At 42.9% G+C, this 18,666-nt stretch overlaps 1 protein-coding gene across 11 annotated transcripts in view; it reads left to right on the forward strand.

Annotated features, from left to right (window-relative positions):
- ZMYND8 (zinc finger MYND-type containing 8) overlaps positions 1-18,666 on the forward strand; it is a 92,842-nt gene that overhangs the window by 4,748 nt on the left and 69,428 nt on the right. For 6 of the 11 annotated variants that reach the window (XM_028498394.2, XM_028498392.2, XM_028498397.2 and 3 more), the window contains exons 2-6: positions 5,968-6,186; positions 9,683-9,796; positions 11,847-11,939; positions 13,057-13,144; positions 17,132-17,187. In XM_028498394.2, coding sequence (XP_028354195.1) covers positions 5,968-6,186; positions 9,683-9,796; positions 11,847-11,939; positions 13,057-13,144; positions 17,132-17,187 — 570 coding nt within the window. The remainder of the gene's footprint in view (positions 1-5,967; positions 6,187-9,682; positions 9,797-11,846; positions 11,940-13,056; positions 13,145-17,131; positions 17,188-18,666) is intronic. The other 5 variants (XM_028498395.2, XM_028498391.2, XM_028498398.2 and 2 more) reach the window with 1 other exon arrangement.

An 18,666-nucleotide genomic window follows, 5' to 3' on the forward strand; every position in this document is an offset into this window, starting at 1 on the left:
CTGTTGTGGCCTCTCCCGTTGTGGAGCGCAGGCTCAGCGGCCATGGCTCACGGGCCCAGCCGCTCCGCGGCATGTGGGATCCTCCCAGACCGGGGCGCGAACCTGGTTCCCCTGCATCGGCAGGCGGACGCGCAACCACTGCGCCACCAGGGAAGCCCCTGTATGTCTTCTTTGGAGAAATGTCTATTTAGATCTTCTGCCCATTTTTGGATTGGGTTGTTTGTTTTTTTAATATTGAGCTGCATGAGCTGTTTATATATTTTGGAGATGAATCCTTTGTTGATTTAAGGTTTCACCCATTTTTCATATATTGGGAATTCATTACTTTCAGGGGAATTTTAAGAAGAGGTTTAGAACACACTTTATCTTTAGGGGAAAGAGTATTCTGAGGTTTATAATTAATTTTTTAAAAAATTATTTATTTGTTTTTGGCTGTGTTGGGTCTTCATTGCTACGTGCAGGCTTTCTCTAGTTGCAGCGAGCGGGGGCTACTCTAAGTTGTGGTGCATGGGCTTCTCATTGCGGTGGCTTCTCTTGTTGCTCTAGGCATGCGATCTTCAGTAGTTGTGGCATGTGGGCTCAGTAGTTGTGGCTCACAGGCTTAGTTGCTCCGCAGCACATGGGATCTTCCCGGACCAGGGCTCAAACCTGTGTCCCCTGCATTGGCAGGCGGATTCTTAACCACTGCGCCACCAGGGAAGTCCTATAATTAATTTTTTACAGCCTTTTTGTCTAGTGATTTTACCTCTTAGGAAAGGTTTGAAAACATATAGGTGCTTTCTTCTTGGGACTGCTGGTGGGGGACATCCCGAAGCCTGGAAGGGTGCTTCTGGCATTGTGAGGAGGAGGGTCAGGTTGCTAAACGTCCTACGGTAGATGCGGCAAGAAATACCTTGTCCCAAGTGACATTGGCCCTTTACTGTAAAATACCAATCTAATCTGTAGTTCTTGGGACATTTTGAGTTTGAGTCCTTTTGGGAGGTTCCCCTTCCCCTCCCTCCCTCCCTCCCTCCCTCTTTTCTTCTTTTCTTTCTTTCCTTTTCTTTCTCATTAAAGGATCGAGCAATAATCTGCTAACGAATTTGTGCAAAATGGCCTTAGGTGTACCTTTGATCGAATATGGCACAGAAATGACAGGGCCCCTCTTGTTTCCTCTGAGTACAGGGGTATACGTATTATAAAGAGGTGGGCCAGGACTTATTTTGCTGGGCCCATGCATTGTCTTAAAAACTGGGACATTTCACAGAAGTTTCTTGTTGGGTGGGGGCAGTGTATTAACAGCTGAGACAGGTCAGGGGACAGACAGCAAGATTGCCCACTTTTCCTTGAGGCCAGGCAGACCCTGGTGTGTGTGTTTGCCTGGAGGCCTTGATCACTGGAGCTGAGAGCACTGGAGCTGAGAGCCCTGAAGACGGGCACGTGCTCTGCCCCTCCCACCGCCTCGCCAGCCCTGAGGCTGAGTGCCAGCATCATCCTCACCCTCCAGGGCTAAGCAGTCTTTCTTTATTTTGCAGTCCTTGTGCTTTTATCAAATGCAGGAGAATGCAGGCCAGGACTAGGACTGTTTTCATTCATCTGTGTTCCCTACGTGGCCCCAGAAGGAATTTGAGTCTGTGGTCCTCTCCCCCCAGCCCCTGGCCCCCCAGACATGTACCCTGTGCTCACACACAGCCCCAGAACCCATCCTCTGGTTTTCGCAGACCAGGTGTGGCCCAGAGCCTGTTTCTGTAAATAAAGTTTACTGGAACAAAGCCACGTCCACTCAGTGACATCTCGTCTGCAGTCGGTTCTGCTCTCCTTTGACAAGAATTGAGTCATTGCAGTAGAGACCACACGACCTGCAAAGCTTCAACTGTTTACTTACTGTCTTTATAGAATCCTTTTATAGAGAAAGTTTGCTGGCTCCTGGTGTAGAGTGAGGTGTTCCAGAAGTGAATGAACAAGCCTGTCTATTTCTTGTTAAGCCGGCCTGTGGAAGAAGCAGGGAATGTGAACATGTGTGCTCACAGCCTGCAGTTAATCTCATAGCAACACGGGTTGTAGCCTGCTTGCCTTACTAGCAGGCTGGGAACGCACCTTGTGCGTGTGAGGGAGAAAAATCATAAATTCATTCTACCTGAAATGATTTGCCTTTCCTTTTTTAAATGTTCCGTATTTGTTATCAGGTTATTTTTACGGAGCAGGAAACACAAGCAGCAGATAAGGCAGGTATCTGATTGACAAGGTTATTATCAGGCAGCTAGTTCTCAGCAACAGCTGCTGTTTCGGGAAAGGATGAAACTCCTGAAAAGAGTAGGGGGCAACCTGGCCCTCCGTCCTCATGGTCCTCCCAGGAACGCCCACCCCTGGCCAGGTGAGGGTAGGGGCAGGGACAGGGGGCGGGGGAAGCTTCTCAAGTGGCAATACCCCAGCTTCTATTAAATGGAAAGGACTTAGGTTGCCGGCTAGGGAGCTGAGCTGTTATATTCGATTCTTCTAGTTTCATTTAGGTCTTAATGACTCTTCCTCTCCTATTATTAACTTACTGAAAGGAAGTTGGGCCCTGAAATACAGCTTACAGCTATCTTGCAAAAGCCACAAAGCATCCTGGAAGACCCCACTCAGGTTAGAAATAGTTCTGCTTGCTTGATATGTACAGTTTATCTTTCAATGGGCGTTCCTCCCCCTCCCCCTGCCCCCCCCCCCCCGCAACACTCTCCCCCATAGAAACTCAAACAACCATTTTCCTAGGCAGATAGCAGATCCTCTATATGGATGGCTGTCAACTGAAGTCCTGCTTGCTTGATATGTACAGTTTATCTTTCAATGGGCGTTCCTCCCCCTCCCCCTGCCCCCCCCCCCCGCAACACTCTCCCCCATAGAAACTCAAACAACCATTTTCCTAGGCAGATAGCAGATCCTCTATATGGATGGCTGTCAACTGAGGGCAGTTTTGCCCCCGCCCAGGGACATTGGGCAATGTCTGGAGACATTTTTGGTTGTCATAATTTTGTGCATGGGGGGTAGGGGGCCTGCCAGCGGCATCTAGCCAAGGATGATGCTACACATCCTACAGTGCACAGGACAGCTCCCTGCAGCAAAGAATTTTCTGGCCCAAGATGTCATATGAATTGAGAACTCCTTGCTCTAGATGCTGTTATCTTTTTATGCCCCCTCTATTATGTTTTTAGCTGTCTTCCGAATTTTCAGATTTTTTTTTTCCTCTCCAGCTTTTTGCATTAAGCAGAAGTTGTTATTATTTTTTAAAAAGTTTTATTGGAGGATAGTTGATTTACAATGTTGTCTTAGTTTCAGGTGTACAGCAAAGTGAATCAATTCTGTATATACATATATCCACTCTCTTTTAGATTCTTTTCCCATATAGGCCATTACGGAGTATTGAGTAGAGTTCCCTGTGCTATACAGTAGGTCCTTGTTAGTTGTCTATTTTATATATAGTAGTGTGTATATGTCAATCCCAATCTCCCAATGTATCCCCCTCCCCCCCTTACCCCCGGTAACTGTAAGTTTGTTTAAGCAGAAGTTATTTTGGATTACAGAGAATGTTCTGTGAGGGATCACTTAATCATCCGAATCTCTTCTGCATCCAGCATCATCTTTTGTGGGGCACAGGGACGAGAGAAAGTGCTCGGAGACCTGGGTGGGAGTCCTTGCTCTGGGCTTAGGAGTCACATAAGTCTTTTTTTTTTTTTTTTTTTTTTTTTTTTTTTTTTGCGGTACGCGGGCCTCTCCCTGCTGTGGCCTCTCCCGTTGCGGAGCACAGGCTCCGGACGCGCAGGCTCAGCGGAGCGGCCATGGCTCACGGGCCCAGCCGCTCCGCGGCACGTGGGATCTTCCCGGACCGGGGCACGAACCCGCGTCCCCTGCATCGGCAGGCGGACTCCCAACCACTGCGCCACCAGGGAAGCCCCCAGATAAGTCTTTTTAACCTAGTTTTCTCATCTGTATAGTAAGACTAAGTGGTGTCTCCCCTGAGTACCTCTCTGGGTGATGGTGAGGACAAAATGAAGATGGTGTGTGTGACAGTATGTTGAAGAACGTAAAGTGGAAGGAATAGCGTAACAATGATGTTAATTCTCTGGAAACCAAGGAGAGCGCTCTATTTTAAATGTTGAACTGAAACAAGGCAATAACCAAGCTCAAGAATCGTGCAATTGCCCTTATAAGTCGTAGCTGTTTTCTTAGTAGAAATGGGAGTCGGGAGGCTTAGAAGGATTGGTTCACAAAGATCTGCTAAATAAGCGTCTGTGAGGCTCTTTATCAAGGAAGGTGGAAGTAGCAGGCATTTTGAGAACATTAAAACTTCATAATAAAAACCAGGAGCGAGACGGGTGCCTGCAATCTTGGTCACTCTTCCCTGTTTTCCTGGGGGTCCTAGTCAGTAAAATAAGGAAAACAGAAAAGTGATGTAAAAATATTAGACATGGACTGACAAAACTAATGTTACTTAGAGATGGTAAGATTTTTAATCAGCAAACTACCAGAACTGTTTATATATGAGGTCAGTATTAAAAATCTAACAGTGCTTCTATATACCAACGATAACTATTTAGAAACTGTAATTGGAAAAGGTCCTATTCACAGCAGCAACAAGAATTATGCAACCCCTATGAGATCTTTTTTTTTTTTTTTTTTTTTTTTTTGCGGTACGCGGGCCTCTCACTGTTGTGGCCTCTCCCGTCGCGGAGCACAGGCTCCGGATGCTCAGGCTCAGCGGCCATGGCTCACGGGCCCAGCCGTTCCGCGGCACGTGGGATCTTCCTGGACAGGGGCACGAACCCGTGTCCCCTGCATCGGCAGGCGGACTCTCAACCACTGCGCCACCAGGGAAGCCCAATATATGAGATCTTTATGGAGGAAACTGTAATGTCTTACTGAAAGACAGGAAAAAGCTTGTTATACAAGGAGGTTTATTCAGAGGTAGGCCCTGTTGTTGTGGCTGAGCTGTTGTCCATGGAATCAAGGCTAAAGTGGGTTGAGTAGCTTTCTCAAGGTCACACAGCCAGTTACCAGGTCGTTTTGACACTTTTCCACCAGACTTTCTCATACTTCCTAAACAGTATTTCTTATTGGTTTCCAGTAGGCATTTTCCTAACGAGTTTCTTCTGAGCGGTTGTGTGAGTTTGGAGAGTGGCTCTGCTGGATTCTGTAATACATCACTAGGGAACCATTTCTCTTGCTATTTTGGCCATGAATTGGCCACCCCCCTCTCTCATCTTCCTGCCATTCTTCATTCGTTCTCAGTAGGAGATGTGGCTTCTCTGCAAACACCAGGACTTGCCATGTTGGAAAATCATGGTTTTAGGAAAGCCTCGTTGGCTATTAAGTACTTTATGCATTGGGGGTAGGCTTAAAAAATGAACGATCATTTTTGGTGAGTCATTTCCAATGGATCTATTCGCCGAAGGCCTGTTGTTGAAAGACTCCCAGGGCAAATTGCCGTACTTCTCTTGGCTTTGTACATTTAGACTTCCATTTGTTGGGCTTTTAACCGTATTAGCAATATTTGTAATGGCGGCGCTGTGTTAAATGCATACATTATACGATCCCATTGAATTCCAGCCACAATACAGTGATGTTAGTTATTATCATCCCCATTTTACAGATGAGAAAATTGAAGCTGAGGGGTTAAGAGACTTGCCCTGGGTCATGCAGCTGGTAGAGCTAAATTTGAACCCAGGTGTGCCTGGGTTGTAACCATTGTGCTATCCTGCTAGGGCTGCCTGTTAACTCTTAGACACCAGCTTTTCAATCCATGGCCTCTTAAAATACAAGAAAGAAAAATAAATCTTAATATCTAATGACCCGCAAACTCTGTATTAAGTAGATTAACCCAAGATAGCTTTTTAATGAATGTGTGAAATGCTCTTAATTTTCTTTTGTTGTTATTGATGTATTTGTTCAAATTCCTTTTGAGAATGCACATTTGTTTTGAAACCAAACCTGTCTTTCTTGCCTACATTTCAGTCAGAACTAAGACATGGTCCGTTTTACTATATGAAGCAGCCACTCACCACAGACCCTGTTGATGTTGTACCGCAGGATGGACGAAATGATTTCTACTGCTGGGTTTGTCACCGGGAAGGCCAAGTCCTTTGCTGTGAGCTCTGTCCCCGGGTTTATCACGCTAAGTGTCTGAGACTGACATCGGAACCAGAGGGGGACTGGTTTTGTCCTGAATGTGAGGTTAGTTCCTGCTGAATGAATGCATTGTCTGCCTCGTTTCCTCTCCTTTCTTTTCTTCCTTTTATTTCAAAATTTTCAAATAATCCAAACACAAAGAAAAGAGAAGTTTCTTGCCTTCCATCTGCTCTATCTGGTCATCCCCTTTTTTGGACCAACATAGGCAACGGCCTTAGCACTGCAGCTCTTGGAAAGACAATTGCACTGATTTTTTTTTTTTTTGGCCTCACTGTGTGGCTTGTGGGATCTTAGTTCCTCTAGGAGGGATTGAACCTGCGCCCCCGGCAATGGGAATGTGGAGTCTTAACCATTGGACCGCCAGGAAGGTCCCCTGCACTGAATATTGATTTTGATTCTTCATGGGTCTTTGGATCACTTTGAAATCTGCAGCCTTCTCTGATTCTCCTGTAATGAACATTCCAGAAGTTATAAACTTCTGACAGTTTGTATGTTTTGAAGAGATCCCACGCTATTTTCTTCCTTCTTGGATGTTGTCTCCTGCTGCATCATTGAATCATCGGCGGTAGCCAAGCGTGGAAGGCCAGTGTTGGTTGTATGTCCCACGTGGTTGCCATCTGATGCTTTTATTCACTCAACGACTGTTTCTCCTGTGCCTGTTAGGTACTAGGGGTTCAGCAGTGAACAAAAAGAGGCCTGAATCCCATTCTTTTCAGGAGAAAAGGACAAAAACCACAATAAAGTTGTATACCGTGTGTTAGAAGAAGAATGTTCTAGAGAAAATGAATTGAAAGTGAGGAGTAGGGAGTGAGGGGGATGCAGAGTGTTTCCATTTTAAATGATGAAGTCCAGGAAGTCCTCTTAAGATTTAGGAAAGACTTGAAGAAGGGAAGGAGTGAGCCGTGGGGCAATGGGGGGACGGCCTTCCAGGCTGAGGGGGCTGCAGGTACAGAACCCAAGGGAGAAGCACATGGGCATAGTGAAGGGAACGTGCATATTTCATTTGTAGCAAAGCCTAAATGCTCTTCATGAAAAAAATTATCATGGTTTCCACTTTTCTGAGGTGTCTTCTAGAAGTCTCAGCACCTTCCAACTACGATGCTTTTTCAAAATGCTGAAAATAAGAATGTCATCTAGAAAACAAAAACAAAAACAAATTAAAAACAAAAACAGAGCTTCCCTGGTGGCGCAGTGGTTAAGAATCCGCCTGCCAATGCAGGGGATGCGCCTTTGAGCTCTGGCCCGGGAAGATCCTACGTGCCATGGAGCAACTAAGCCCGTGCGCCACAACTACTGAGCCTGCGCTCTAGAGCCCGCGAACCTGAGCCCGTGAGCCACAACTACTGAGCCCGCATGCCTAGAGCCCGTGCTCCTCAACAAGAAAAGCAACTGCAATGAGAAGCCCGCGCACTGCAATGAAGAGTAGCCCCCACTAACCGCAACTAGAGAAAGCCCCTGCGCAGCAACGAAGACCCAACGCAGCCATAAATAAATAGATAGATAGATTTATTTAAAAAAACCCAAATAATGTCATCTACAGAATCCTTTAATATGGAATGTCACCTGGATTCAAAGGTATATTGGCATTAGATCTCAAATGCGAGGATGCTTTCTGTGTAGGAATTGGAAAGCTATCTCAGCTGTCGATAGTGGGGAAAAAAGCAAGCTTTAGGACAGTGTCAGTAGTACTGCTTTTGTGTAGTGGATGCAGCAAAAATCTGTGGAAAGAAAGTAGAGGCCAGGTCAGTATGATGATGACATTTTAATGGTGTTCTGCCCCTAAAATTGCAGAAGATGGTTACTGGTTTTCTTTGGGTTCCTATAGACGGAGAGATTGCTCAGCAGTGCCCTCTTGTTCAGAGCCTGACCTCATCCTGCATTTAATGTGGGAACTGGAACCTTCATTTATTTTCTTTTGTCTTGACCTTCCCTTCCCAATTGTTTAATAATTTCGCAGAGCAGATAGTGGCTCAGATAGGATGCTTTTGCTGTAATAATAGATCTTGATGAAAGGCAGCTGAAACCAGAGAGATTTATTATCGTGTGTAGAAAGAACCCAGAGGCAGGTCCAGGCCATCTTTTGTTCAGAGCCAGACTCTTTGCATTTCATTGTTGAGGCAGTGTGTGCCTCATGGCTGTAAGGTGGCTGCTGGGGGTTTTATCACGTGTGACTAGATAACAGTCCCCCTGAGAGGAGTGTCTCTTCTCAGTCCGTTTTTATCAAGCAGAAGAGTTTGCCCATCAGCCTCCAGCTGACACGCCCTTGGGCTCATTGGTCAGGAATGGACCACCAGTCCCCACACAGGAAAGGCTCAAAAATGTTTGTTTGGTACTTTCAGTCTGTATCATGGGAACTGGCCATTGCCAACCAGGAGGACATGGCCAGGGCTGGGGGAGAAGAGGTGAATGACAGTTGAGCGGGCGACCCAAGTATTGAGTGTGGATAGTTACCTGGAAATGAACTGGAATTCAGACAGACAGGTGTTCTATGTCTAAGATTTAGAGTCCTGAATTTCTTCCAGTGGTGAATTGGTGAGGTGGTCAACTGGGAAGACTAGCTATTTCGGCTCTGGTAGCTAAGCAGTGAGATCCATGTGTCACGGACTGATTTCAGCTTATGAGCGCCTGCCTCTTATGTTGCCCTTTTTCTCAACAACCAACCAGACACGACTGGAAGTTCCTTTTGGAGGATCCGGAGATCTGAAGAATGGAAATGAAATCCAAATTAATTGGAGAAAACTTTTCACAGCTCTCCCTACACAGATGGTTCAAGAGTGTTTCCTGATAGCATCTGAATTTACTATTTTTGGTGTTGCTGCTACCTAAGGATTCCGAAGCTTTTAGATCAAGTACCAGATTTACATTGCAGAATCTGGTAACAGACATGTCTTTGATGGGAATTTCTCTTACAAAGGGACATTTATTTCCCACAGATAGACAGCTAGACTGCTCCGTGGGTAATTTGCCAGAATGTCCTGAGTGGGTTCACATCAGTGGTGACGGAGAATGAAGTCATTTTTATTATTAGTTCACTACCATCCCTTGGATTCTTTCTACAGGGAAGACTGTCCCTTTCCAACCGTGATGTCATTGAATTAATGCCTTGTCAGTTTCCTGAAAGATAGCCCAGAACCTTAAGAGGATCAAGGAAAGTGGCTGATTCATTGTGTGAAGAGATTACCCTGAAACCATCAGTGGCCTTTCATGTCCTATTCTTGAAACCCAAGGGTTATAGCAATGATGATTTTTCAGGTCCTTGCCAACCCCATCCTTTTTTCAGATTATATTGTCTACATGAGCTAAAAGCAGTTCTTAATGAGTTAATTGGTGGATAGGCGTGCGTCTTAATTTTTATCCACTGGTCCAGCACCCAGGTCAAGTAGATTGGAGTACTCAGTCAAGCGAAACAACTGGTCTCATTTAGATGGGAATTATTTTTTACGTGTGCACTTACTGGAAAATCAGGAGGAAAGGGAAATGAGTACATGGTATCGTAATTTTTTTTTTCTAACTGGATATTTTGTATGATTTTGATTTGTAGAAGATTACAGTAGCAGAATGCATCGAGACTCAGAGTAAAGCCATGACAATGCTCACCATTGAACAGTTATCCTACCTGCTCAAGTTTGCCATTCAGAAAATGAAGCAGCCAGGGGTAAGATGACACTTCCTCTTGTTATAAGTGTGAATGAGAATAGTGACCTTTGTTCTGTTAACATTTTTGTTCCTTGTAGTTGCCTTAGCTTTTCAGACACCTGTGCTTATTATTACTCTTTGGGTCTTGTGTGCCCAGATTCAGATACCTGTAAATTAAATTGGACAACGGCATTAAGTTAATTCTCAAAAGTGAGCACTTTGTGAGACTAAGGAGTTTAATCAGGAAGTGACATATATTAGAAAGCTGGTGGGGATTTAAAATTCTGAGTGGTTGCGAAGTGAAACCTCAGACCGCATCGGTAGTAGAATTCCATTTCAGTGAGAGAGCTGAGTACAACCCAGTTTCTTTGTAATCAAGGCCTAATGGTGGAACCTTCAGGTAAAACTCAACCAGTGAGATTCCTGTAAAGGGTGAGAATTTTGAAACGGGATTTGATGTACACCGTTTGCCCTTTAAGGAAAATCTGTATGTGAAAGCAGACCTGCCATGTTCAGCTGGCAAGCGGTGTACTTCTCTGTGGTTTCCCTCCCAGAAGTCCCAGTCATATCATAGCTGTGATGGTGGTTTTGTAGTTTTTTGTGACAGGTTTCAGAAAGATGGCAGTAAAATACCTTGTTTTTAAAAATAATATGTTATGACAAGATAGTCAACATGTTATGACATTTTTCCTATGGAAACTTGGGTTCTTGGGTAGGGTTCTTTTCTGATTTACACAAAGGCACCATATGGGCTAGTGGTGGCCCTTTGTGAAACTCTTCAGAGTTTGCTTTCTAAGTCAAATAAATATATGAAATGTAGATTCTGAGTGCTTTTAGTAGCCATTGTGGCTTAATTTCTTCAAAAAAAGTAGAAGCTTTAGTTTTGAGATTATATTCTGAAATTTGATATCACGATGAAAAAAATTCAGAGCATGCCAGTTGGGGGTTGCTAAATTGAGAACCTGTCTCTTTCACAAAATCTCTGTCAATGGAAGCAGAAGTATATAGCCTGAGTTTTGCAAAAAAACAAACTTTGAAAAGGAGAATTGATTCATGTAGATTTGTCAACACTGTGGAATTATAAACAAAACAGAAAAATCAAAGAAGGTGTTAATTTCTTATGTAAATTGTTTGTTATAAAATCAGAACAGAAAGTTGCTGATTTTTGTGGAAGCATCCTTTTAACTTAAAATGGCCAAACTGATTCTGGACGAGAGAGAGCTTGGATGACTGCAAATGGTAATCCATTCAGATGCCTTGCTTGAGCATAATTTGGTGTTTAATGAAATCTTTTAGATTTTTTAAAATTGGTAAGTAAATAGTACCCATCTACAAACCAGGCCTTGCATTTTGAACTGATTCTTACTCCATAAGAAAGTGGATCAAGATACAAAACCTTTACATAGTCACTGCTTTGTTTTGTTTTTTTTTTTTTTTTTTTGCTGTGACACGTAGCCTGTGGGATCTTAATTCCCTGACCAGGGATCGAATGTGCGCCCCCTGCATTGGAAGCCCAGAGTCTTAACCACTGGACCACCGGGGAAGTCCCCACACAGCCCCTGCTTTGAAAGTAATTTGGCTCCTCAAAGGAGGAGCAAAAAAAACCTCACTAAAATTTCCGCCCATGTGTAAGATATCTGTTGGCACTTTAGGGGAACTTTATTTGGTGTGTCATCTCTAGGTGTAGCCAGATTTCACCCCCAGTCAGTTTTGATTATGGGCATTTTCAGTGTATAGAGAAGCCTCCTTCAGAATTCAGGTCTCAAGTAACTGATAGCGTGTTCTTGTCCGTCTTAATTGAAGAGGCCTGGACCTGTTCCTTGAGTATGTACTGAAAACAAAACAAATGACAAAACTGGAACACAGCTGGACCCATGATTATGGATAACCAGGCAGAATTTGAAGGTGAACCAGTTTGGAGCTTCTCAAGGGCCTACTTTGTAGAAAGTTTTAGAACTGTATTTTCTGGAAAGTTGTCTCGGTTTTAAAGTACATTGTTGGTATTAATGCTTGGTCTTCCATAGCAGTGATGGGTTTGTGTCTGTGTATGTGCATCTTTTCTTTTATAGACAGATGCATTCCAGAAGCCCGTTCCGTTGGAACAGCATCCCGACTATGCGGAATACATCTTCCATCCCATGGACCTTTGCACATTGGAAAAGGTTGGCTTCCATCAAAAAGCCAATTGTCAAGATGATTAAAGATCCTCCCTCACTTCCCGTGCCCCTTCTCGAGTTAGATGGTTCTGTGCCATTTTTATTTGGATGGAAGAACTCTCATTCCCCTAACTTCGTCTGTAACATTTTCCCAAGGATTGCAATGGGTGTTGAAATCCACTGCTTAGCTCCAAATAGTATTATACTTCTGCTGGTGATTCTAGCTTTTTATCTGAGAAAGTCACAGCTTCTAAGAATTAGTGATATGGTTGATTTGAGCCTTACCCTTCTCTTTCTTTTGGGAGGTGCTAATAAGAGCAGCAGGAAGGAAGAAGAGAAAATTGTCTGGGAGACCTTCATGTTAGCAGTGAATAAGTGGCTCCTTAGATCTTGACTTATTTCACTGATAAGGGTATTTCTTTAATGCCTGAAAGTGTTTTTAAAGGTTCAAACTAAAATTCCATGCTGAAGAATTACACGTGTAACATTTTAGATTGTGTATGTCATCCTGGTGCTGATTTTCAAATTGCTGGCACCAAAATATGGTTAAAGAAAAGCATGGATGAGGAGAAAACATTACTTTATATTGTATGCATTGATGATCCCCAAAACAGTAAATCCAGCCTGCTTTGGAAAATTGCACACACCCTTACGGTATTAAACAAAAGAAGGAATTCCAAAAAGACAAGGTTGGAATCCTAGCTTCCTAAATTATTAGCTCTGGAACTTTGATTAGTTCCTTTAACATTACCATGCCTCAGTTTCCCTGTCTGTAAAATGGGGATAGTGACTCCTCCCTTGAGTTTTCAATTATGAGGCTTATGTGAGGCTGTACAATTAATAATAAATGTGTAAATGTATAAAATATCCTGGTTTGGTGGAAGAAGCTGCTTGATAAATGACAGTGCTCTAAGATGAGAAAATTCAAGTTAGTGTGGTGAATTCAGTGAATGCATTTTTATAGAGTTATAGATCTCAACTATAATAGCATCTTGGGAAATGAGTAGAAGCATTAATTAATTTGGCAAATGACTGCTAGGAAAATTATGTGGGGACGCAGGTGTTACTGGTTGTGGCTTATAGAGACTCACTGGTGATTATTTTCTGTGGCTTTTCTTCCCAGAACGCTAAAAAGAAAATGTATGGCTGCACAGAAGCCTTCCTGGCTGATGCAAAATGGATTTTGCACAACTGCATCATTTATAATGGGGGTGAGTGGATTAGATGACTCTTAAGAATGAGAGTATGCTGTGTGTGTTGCCCGTCCTCCTGCCCTTCATAAAAAATCAGGCTCTTTTTTCATGCATCAGGGCCAATAGCTGAAAATACTGGTGTATAGATTGCTGACGTGTGTGAACAGGGGGCAGTGACTACATGCATTTTAAGGTATGAGCTGATGTCCACAGTGGCTTGTGACTATATGATGCTTTTACCTGTCCTTTAAAAAAAAACCTTATTTTAATGGAGGAATAATTACATAAAATAAAAAGCACAGATTTTACAGGTACATTCCATGAATTTGACAAATGTGTAACCACCTCTGTAACTACAACCCCAAATAAGATCCTAGAACATTTCTATCACCCCATTACATTCCCAGTTGCCCCTCTCCAGTAAATCTACCCTCCTGAAAAGGAACTATTATTCTGTTTTCTGTAACTAGAGGTTAGTTTTACATATTCTAGAATTTCATACCAGTGGAGTCAGAGTGCCCTCTTTTATGCCTGGCTACGTTGACACAGTGTAATATTTTGGGGATTCATTCATGTTGTGTCTATCAGTGGTTTGTTTCTTTTTATCGCTGAGTGGTATCAATATATATATAATTTTTATAAATTATTTATTTATTTTTGGCTGTGCTGTGTCTGTTGTTGCGCACGGGCTTTCTCTAGTTGTGGCGAGCAGGGGCTACTTTTTTTAGCGGTGCGCGGGCTTCTCATTGCGGTGGCTTCTCTGGTTGTGGAGCACGGACTCTAGGCACGCGGCCTTCAGTAGTTGTGGCATGCGGGCTCAGTAGTTGTGGCTCGCGGTCTCTAGAGCGCGGGCTCAGTAGTTGTGGCGCAGGGGCTTAGTTGCTCTGCGGCATGTGGGATCTTCCCGGACCAGGGCTCAAACCCGTGTCCCCTGCATTGGCAGGCATATTCTTAACCACTGCGCCACCAGGAAAGTCCGGTAACAATATTGTATCAACATACAATTTATTCATCCATTCCCTTTGTTGATGTTGATGGATATTTGGATTGTTTTCAGTTTTCGGCTGTTATGAATAAAGCCACTGTGAACATTCTTATACAAATCTTTTTGTGGACACATGCTTTCATTTCTCTTGGATAAATACCCAAGACTGGTATTGCTAGATCATTGAGTAGGTTTATATTTAAATTTATAAGAAATTTTACCAAACTGTTTTGCAAATCGGTTGTATTATTTTACATTCCTTCCAGCAGTGTATATGAGAATCTTTGTTGCTCCACATCATTGTCTACATTTGTTATTGTCTGTTTTTAATTTTACCTATTCTTGAAGGCATGAAATATTATGTCGTGGTGGTTTTGCCTGTCTCTAATGACTAATGGTATTGAGTATTTTTTCATGTGCTTATTAGTCATTTGTATATCATTTGTTGGTGAAACATCTTTCAGATCTTTTGCTCATTTCAAAAATTGGGTTGTTTGTTTTTTAATATTGAGTTTTAGGAGTTCTTTATATTCTGGTTAAAGTTTTGTCAGTTGCATTTTTGTGGGTTAAGCCTTCTGGACAGAATGGAGGAGAGCTCCCATTAAAATCTCCTCGATGGGCACCTTTCCCATTGTCCTACCCTCTCCCACAATCCTCTCTGTCTGCCTTCTGGCCAGGTACATCTTTCAGGGTCCTGCCCTCTTCTCTTCTTCTTGTCCCCTGCTGGAACACTCTTCCCCTCTTTGCTTTGATGAGTTTTCCTTATCCTTCAGTCTCAGCCTGGCTCAGTAGTTGTGGCTCGCGGTCTCTAGAGCGCAGGCTCAGTAGTTGTGGCGCAGGGGCTTAGTTGCTCTGCGGCATGTGGGATCTTCCCGGACCAGGGCTCAAACCCGTGTCCCCTGCATTGGCAGGCATATTCTTAACCACTGCGCCACCAGGAAAGTCCGGTAACAATATTGTATCAACATACAATTTATTCATCCATTCCCTTTGTTGATGTTGATGGATATTTGGATTGTTTTCAGTTTTCGGCTGTTATGAATAAAGCCACTGTGAACATTCTTATACAAATCTTTTTGTGGACACATGCTTTCATTTCTCTTGGATAAATACCCAAGACTGGTATTGCTAGATCATTGAGTAGGTTTATATTTAAATTTATAAGAAATTTTACCAAACTGTTTTGCAAATCGGTTGTATTATTTTACATTCCTTCCAGCAGTGTATATGAGAATCTTTGTTGCTCCACATCATTGTCTACATTTGTTATTGTCTGTTTTTAATTTTACCTATTCTTGAAGGCATGAAATATTATGTCGTGGTGGTTTTGCCTGTCTCTAATGACTAATGGTATTGAGTATTTTTTCATGTGCTTATTAGTCATTTGTATATCATTTGTTGGTGAAACATCTTTCAGATCTTTTGCTCATTTCAAAAATTGGGTTGTTTGTTTTTTAATATTGAGTTTTAGGAGTTCTTTATATTCTGGTTAAAGTTTTGTCAGTTGCATTTTTGTGGGTTAAGCCTTCTGGACAGAATGGAGGAGAGCTCCCATTAAAATCTCCTCGATGGGCACCTTTCCCATTGTCCTACCCTCTCCCACAATCCTCTCTGTCTGCCTTCTGGCCAGGTACATCTTTCAGGGTCCTGCCCTCTTCTCTTCTTCTTGTCCCCTGCTGGAACACTCTTCCCCTCTTTGCTTTGATGAGTTTTCCTTATCCTTCAGTCTCAGCCTCTCAGTCCTCTGAGGAGCCTTCCTTCGTGACCCAGACCATACTATGTACTCTTGTTAAGGGCTGTCACAGTACCTGTACTTCCCCATGGCAGCATTTTATCACACTTTCTGGATGGTGCTTTTTTTTTTAATTTGAGTTGCTCACCAGGATGTAAGCCCTTTAAGGGCAGATGCCAAACTTGTTTCCTGTATACCCTTGGGCCTAGCGTAGACTGTTGTTAGCCGATGTTTGAGGAAAGATGTATGAATGGATGGCTGACTGCTTAAAGTACATGTTTTGCATTATTAACTCAGTAGCAGGGTTGGGGTGTAGGGAGGAGAGAAAGAGAGGTACCCTAGACATTGAGAATTTGTATCAAGGTTATAAACTCAAATATATAGAAAGGGCAGTAAGATCATATAAACAAGTGAATGAGCTCAGGTAGCAAAAAAATAGCATAAGCCAGGATGACCACTGGCCATGGGGAGAGCGAGTGACTGTGGAGAACAGGGAACTCCTACCTGGTCTGGAGGAGGGGTATCTCCCCTGGACACTCCAGTGGTTTATTGGATACAGAGTTCTTAGATCTTCTGAGTTTTCAAGACAGGCCAGAAATCTGGGTATTTGTGTGTGTGCGTATGAAATCTTTTTGCCACCAAATTTACAATTTCTAAAAGTTGTTATAATGTTCGAAGAAAACACGGCTTTTTGGCCATCTTGTTCTCTGGTTTAGTGTAAAGGTTCAGGGTTAAGAGTTAGACCTGGGGCCATATCCTCAACTCGTTAGCTAAATGGTCTCATATAAGTGATGACTCCTGAGCCTTGGTTTACTCTTTGGTGAAATGAGAACATTCATGCCTGCTTCCTAATAAGGCTTTTTGAAGCGTTAACCAGAAAATGTATTTCAAAGCACCAGGAACACTAGAGTTACTCAATTAAATGTCTTCTTTCTCCTGTACTATTCTTGGGTTGGCGTCTGGGACAATGGGCAGAAGAAGGCTCCTTTCCACTAATTTGAGCCTTGAGAATATAAAAGCATCTTGCAAATATTAATTCATGAGCTGTCGGAAACCAACACAAATTGTTATGTTTCAGAGAAGATGACATCCAGGCACCAAAGATTGGTTCATGGGAAAAGTCACCTAATCTGAACTAATGTTAGAAGCCAGAAATGTATGGTTTTTGACCTTTAAAAGGTTAATCCTGGAAGAAAGCAAGTTAAAATGTTGTAAGTGGAAGTATAATCTCAAGGCTGGGTATTTCTGTGTTTCCATTTGAATTAATTCTATTTTCTTATTCCCTCAGGAAATCACAAATTGACGCAAATAGCGAAAGTAGTCATCAAAATCTGTGAGCATGAGGTATGTGTTTCCTACTGTCCCCTTTTAAGTGTACGTAGAATTAAGGCTTGGGGTGATTGACGTTTCCATTTGCGGAATCTCTCAGTGGGTAGCTCTGGTAATTTTGGAATTTGGTGAGGCACAGATAGCGCCCCTCTCTTCAAGGAAAGTAAAAGCAATAGAGATGCCATAATATGTTATAAATCAACACCCTAATCTTAGATCTAAGAGAGGATGGGATTTTTCAGCCGTGAGTCGTGGTCCAGCACTGCACATCCTGAGTTTTCTGGGTCAAACAGAGTTTATGATTTCTTTGCCCCACAATCTGTGGCATCCCCTCGGGTCCCTTTCAGTCTTCTTGCAGAAGGTATTTGGGTTTTGACATTATTTGCAGGAAAGGTCCTGAGTTTCTCTGAGAGTGGCCCAGGTGTCCTGGAAAAATACCCCCTAGTTTTGATGGTGTGGATGAAATGAAGCTCCTGGGCTGGGTGCCCTGAGGCTCTAGTGGTTGCAGGACAGGCTGATGGCAGAAATGGTGCAGGGGAGCCTTTCTTTGTTAGATCCCTGTTGTGAGCACAAAAAACTGAGATGTAATGGCCTTCAGCCTGTCTGCACTCTCATCTATCCATCCGTTCATTTGTAAAGAAAACATCTGGATATCTTAGGATATGTCCATGTCTATATATTTGTATATAGAGAGTTTTATAATCTACATTTTTCACTCTGAGTGTTTTCCTAGGTAATTAAACACGGAGGAAGAATAGAATTTATCACGGCTGTTCCGATGATTTATTTCCTTAGTATAATTGTTAGAAATGCAACTACTAGGTCTGAGGCTATCAACATGGCTTTGGGTAAATATCTCTTGATTGTTTTCTGGAAATGCTACAGCGTTACTTATACAATGACCTGGAGTGAACAAATGTGGTGGTTTTTCTGTGTCGTTTGCAATGTTGGAAGTTCCAGTTTGAAAACTGTATGTATATATGTTTTTGCCCCAGTGTGATCAGTAGAAAAACAGTGGCATCTCACTGTGATTGTGATTTTGATTTTGATTTCTTTGATGCAAGTGGTGATGGACTGTTTTTGATATGCTTGTTGGAGACTTGGAGTTGTCTCTGGGTGAGTTGTTCAGTTTTTATTACCCCTTGAGGATTCGTTTCCCTTGATCTGGGTGCTGAAGCCTAGACTTCTAATTGGTGGGTTGTCATAATGTAGAATTGATTGACCCCAGATGCTCTTTGTCTGGCATTCTGAACCTACCTGTGGGCAACACAGTGCTGCTTTGTGGGCTCCAATGCCGGGGCTGTCCTGGACTTGATGTTGCCGCTTTATTCTACCCAGTACCTTTGTAATAGCCCAGAAGGAGAGTGGGTAGAAGGGAGAAATATGGTCCACCATTCACTCATTCATTCCTTCACTCATTTATTCATTGCCCTCAGTCCGTCAGTCCATTATAATTAGTAATTACTATAAGATTATTAATAATCATTAATTGAG

The sequence above is a fragment of the Physeter macrocephalus genome, chromosome 14 (genome assembly GCF_002837175.3).
Source record: "Physeter macrocephalus isolate SW-GA chromosome 14, ASM283717v5, whole genome shotgun sequence".
Lineage (NCBI taxonomy): Eukaryota > Metazoa > Chordata > Mammalia > Artiodactyla > Physeteridae > Physeter > Physeter macrocephalus.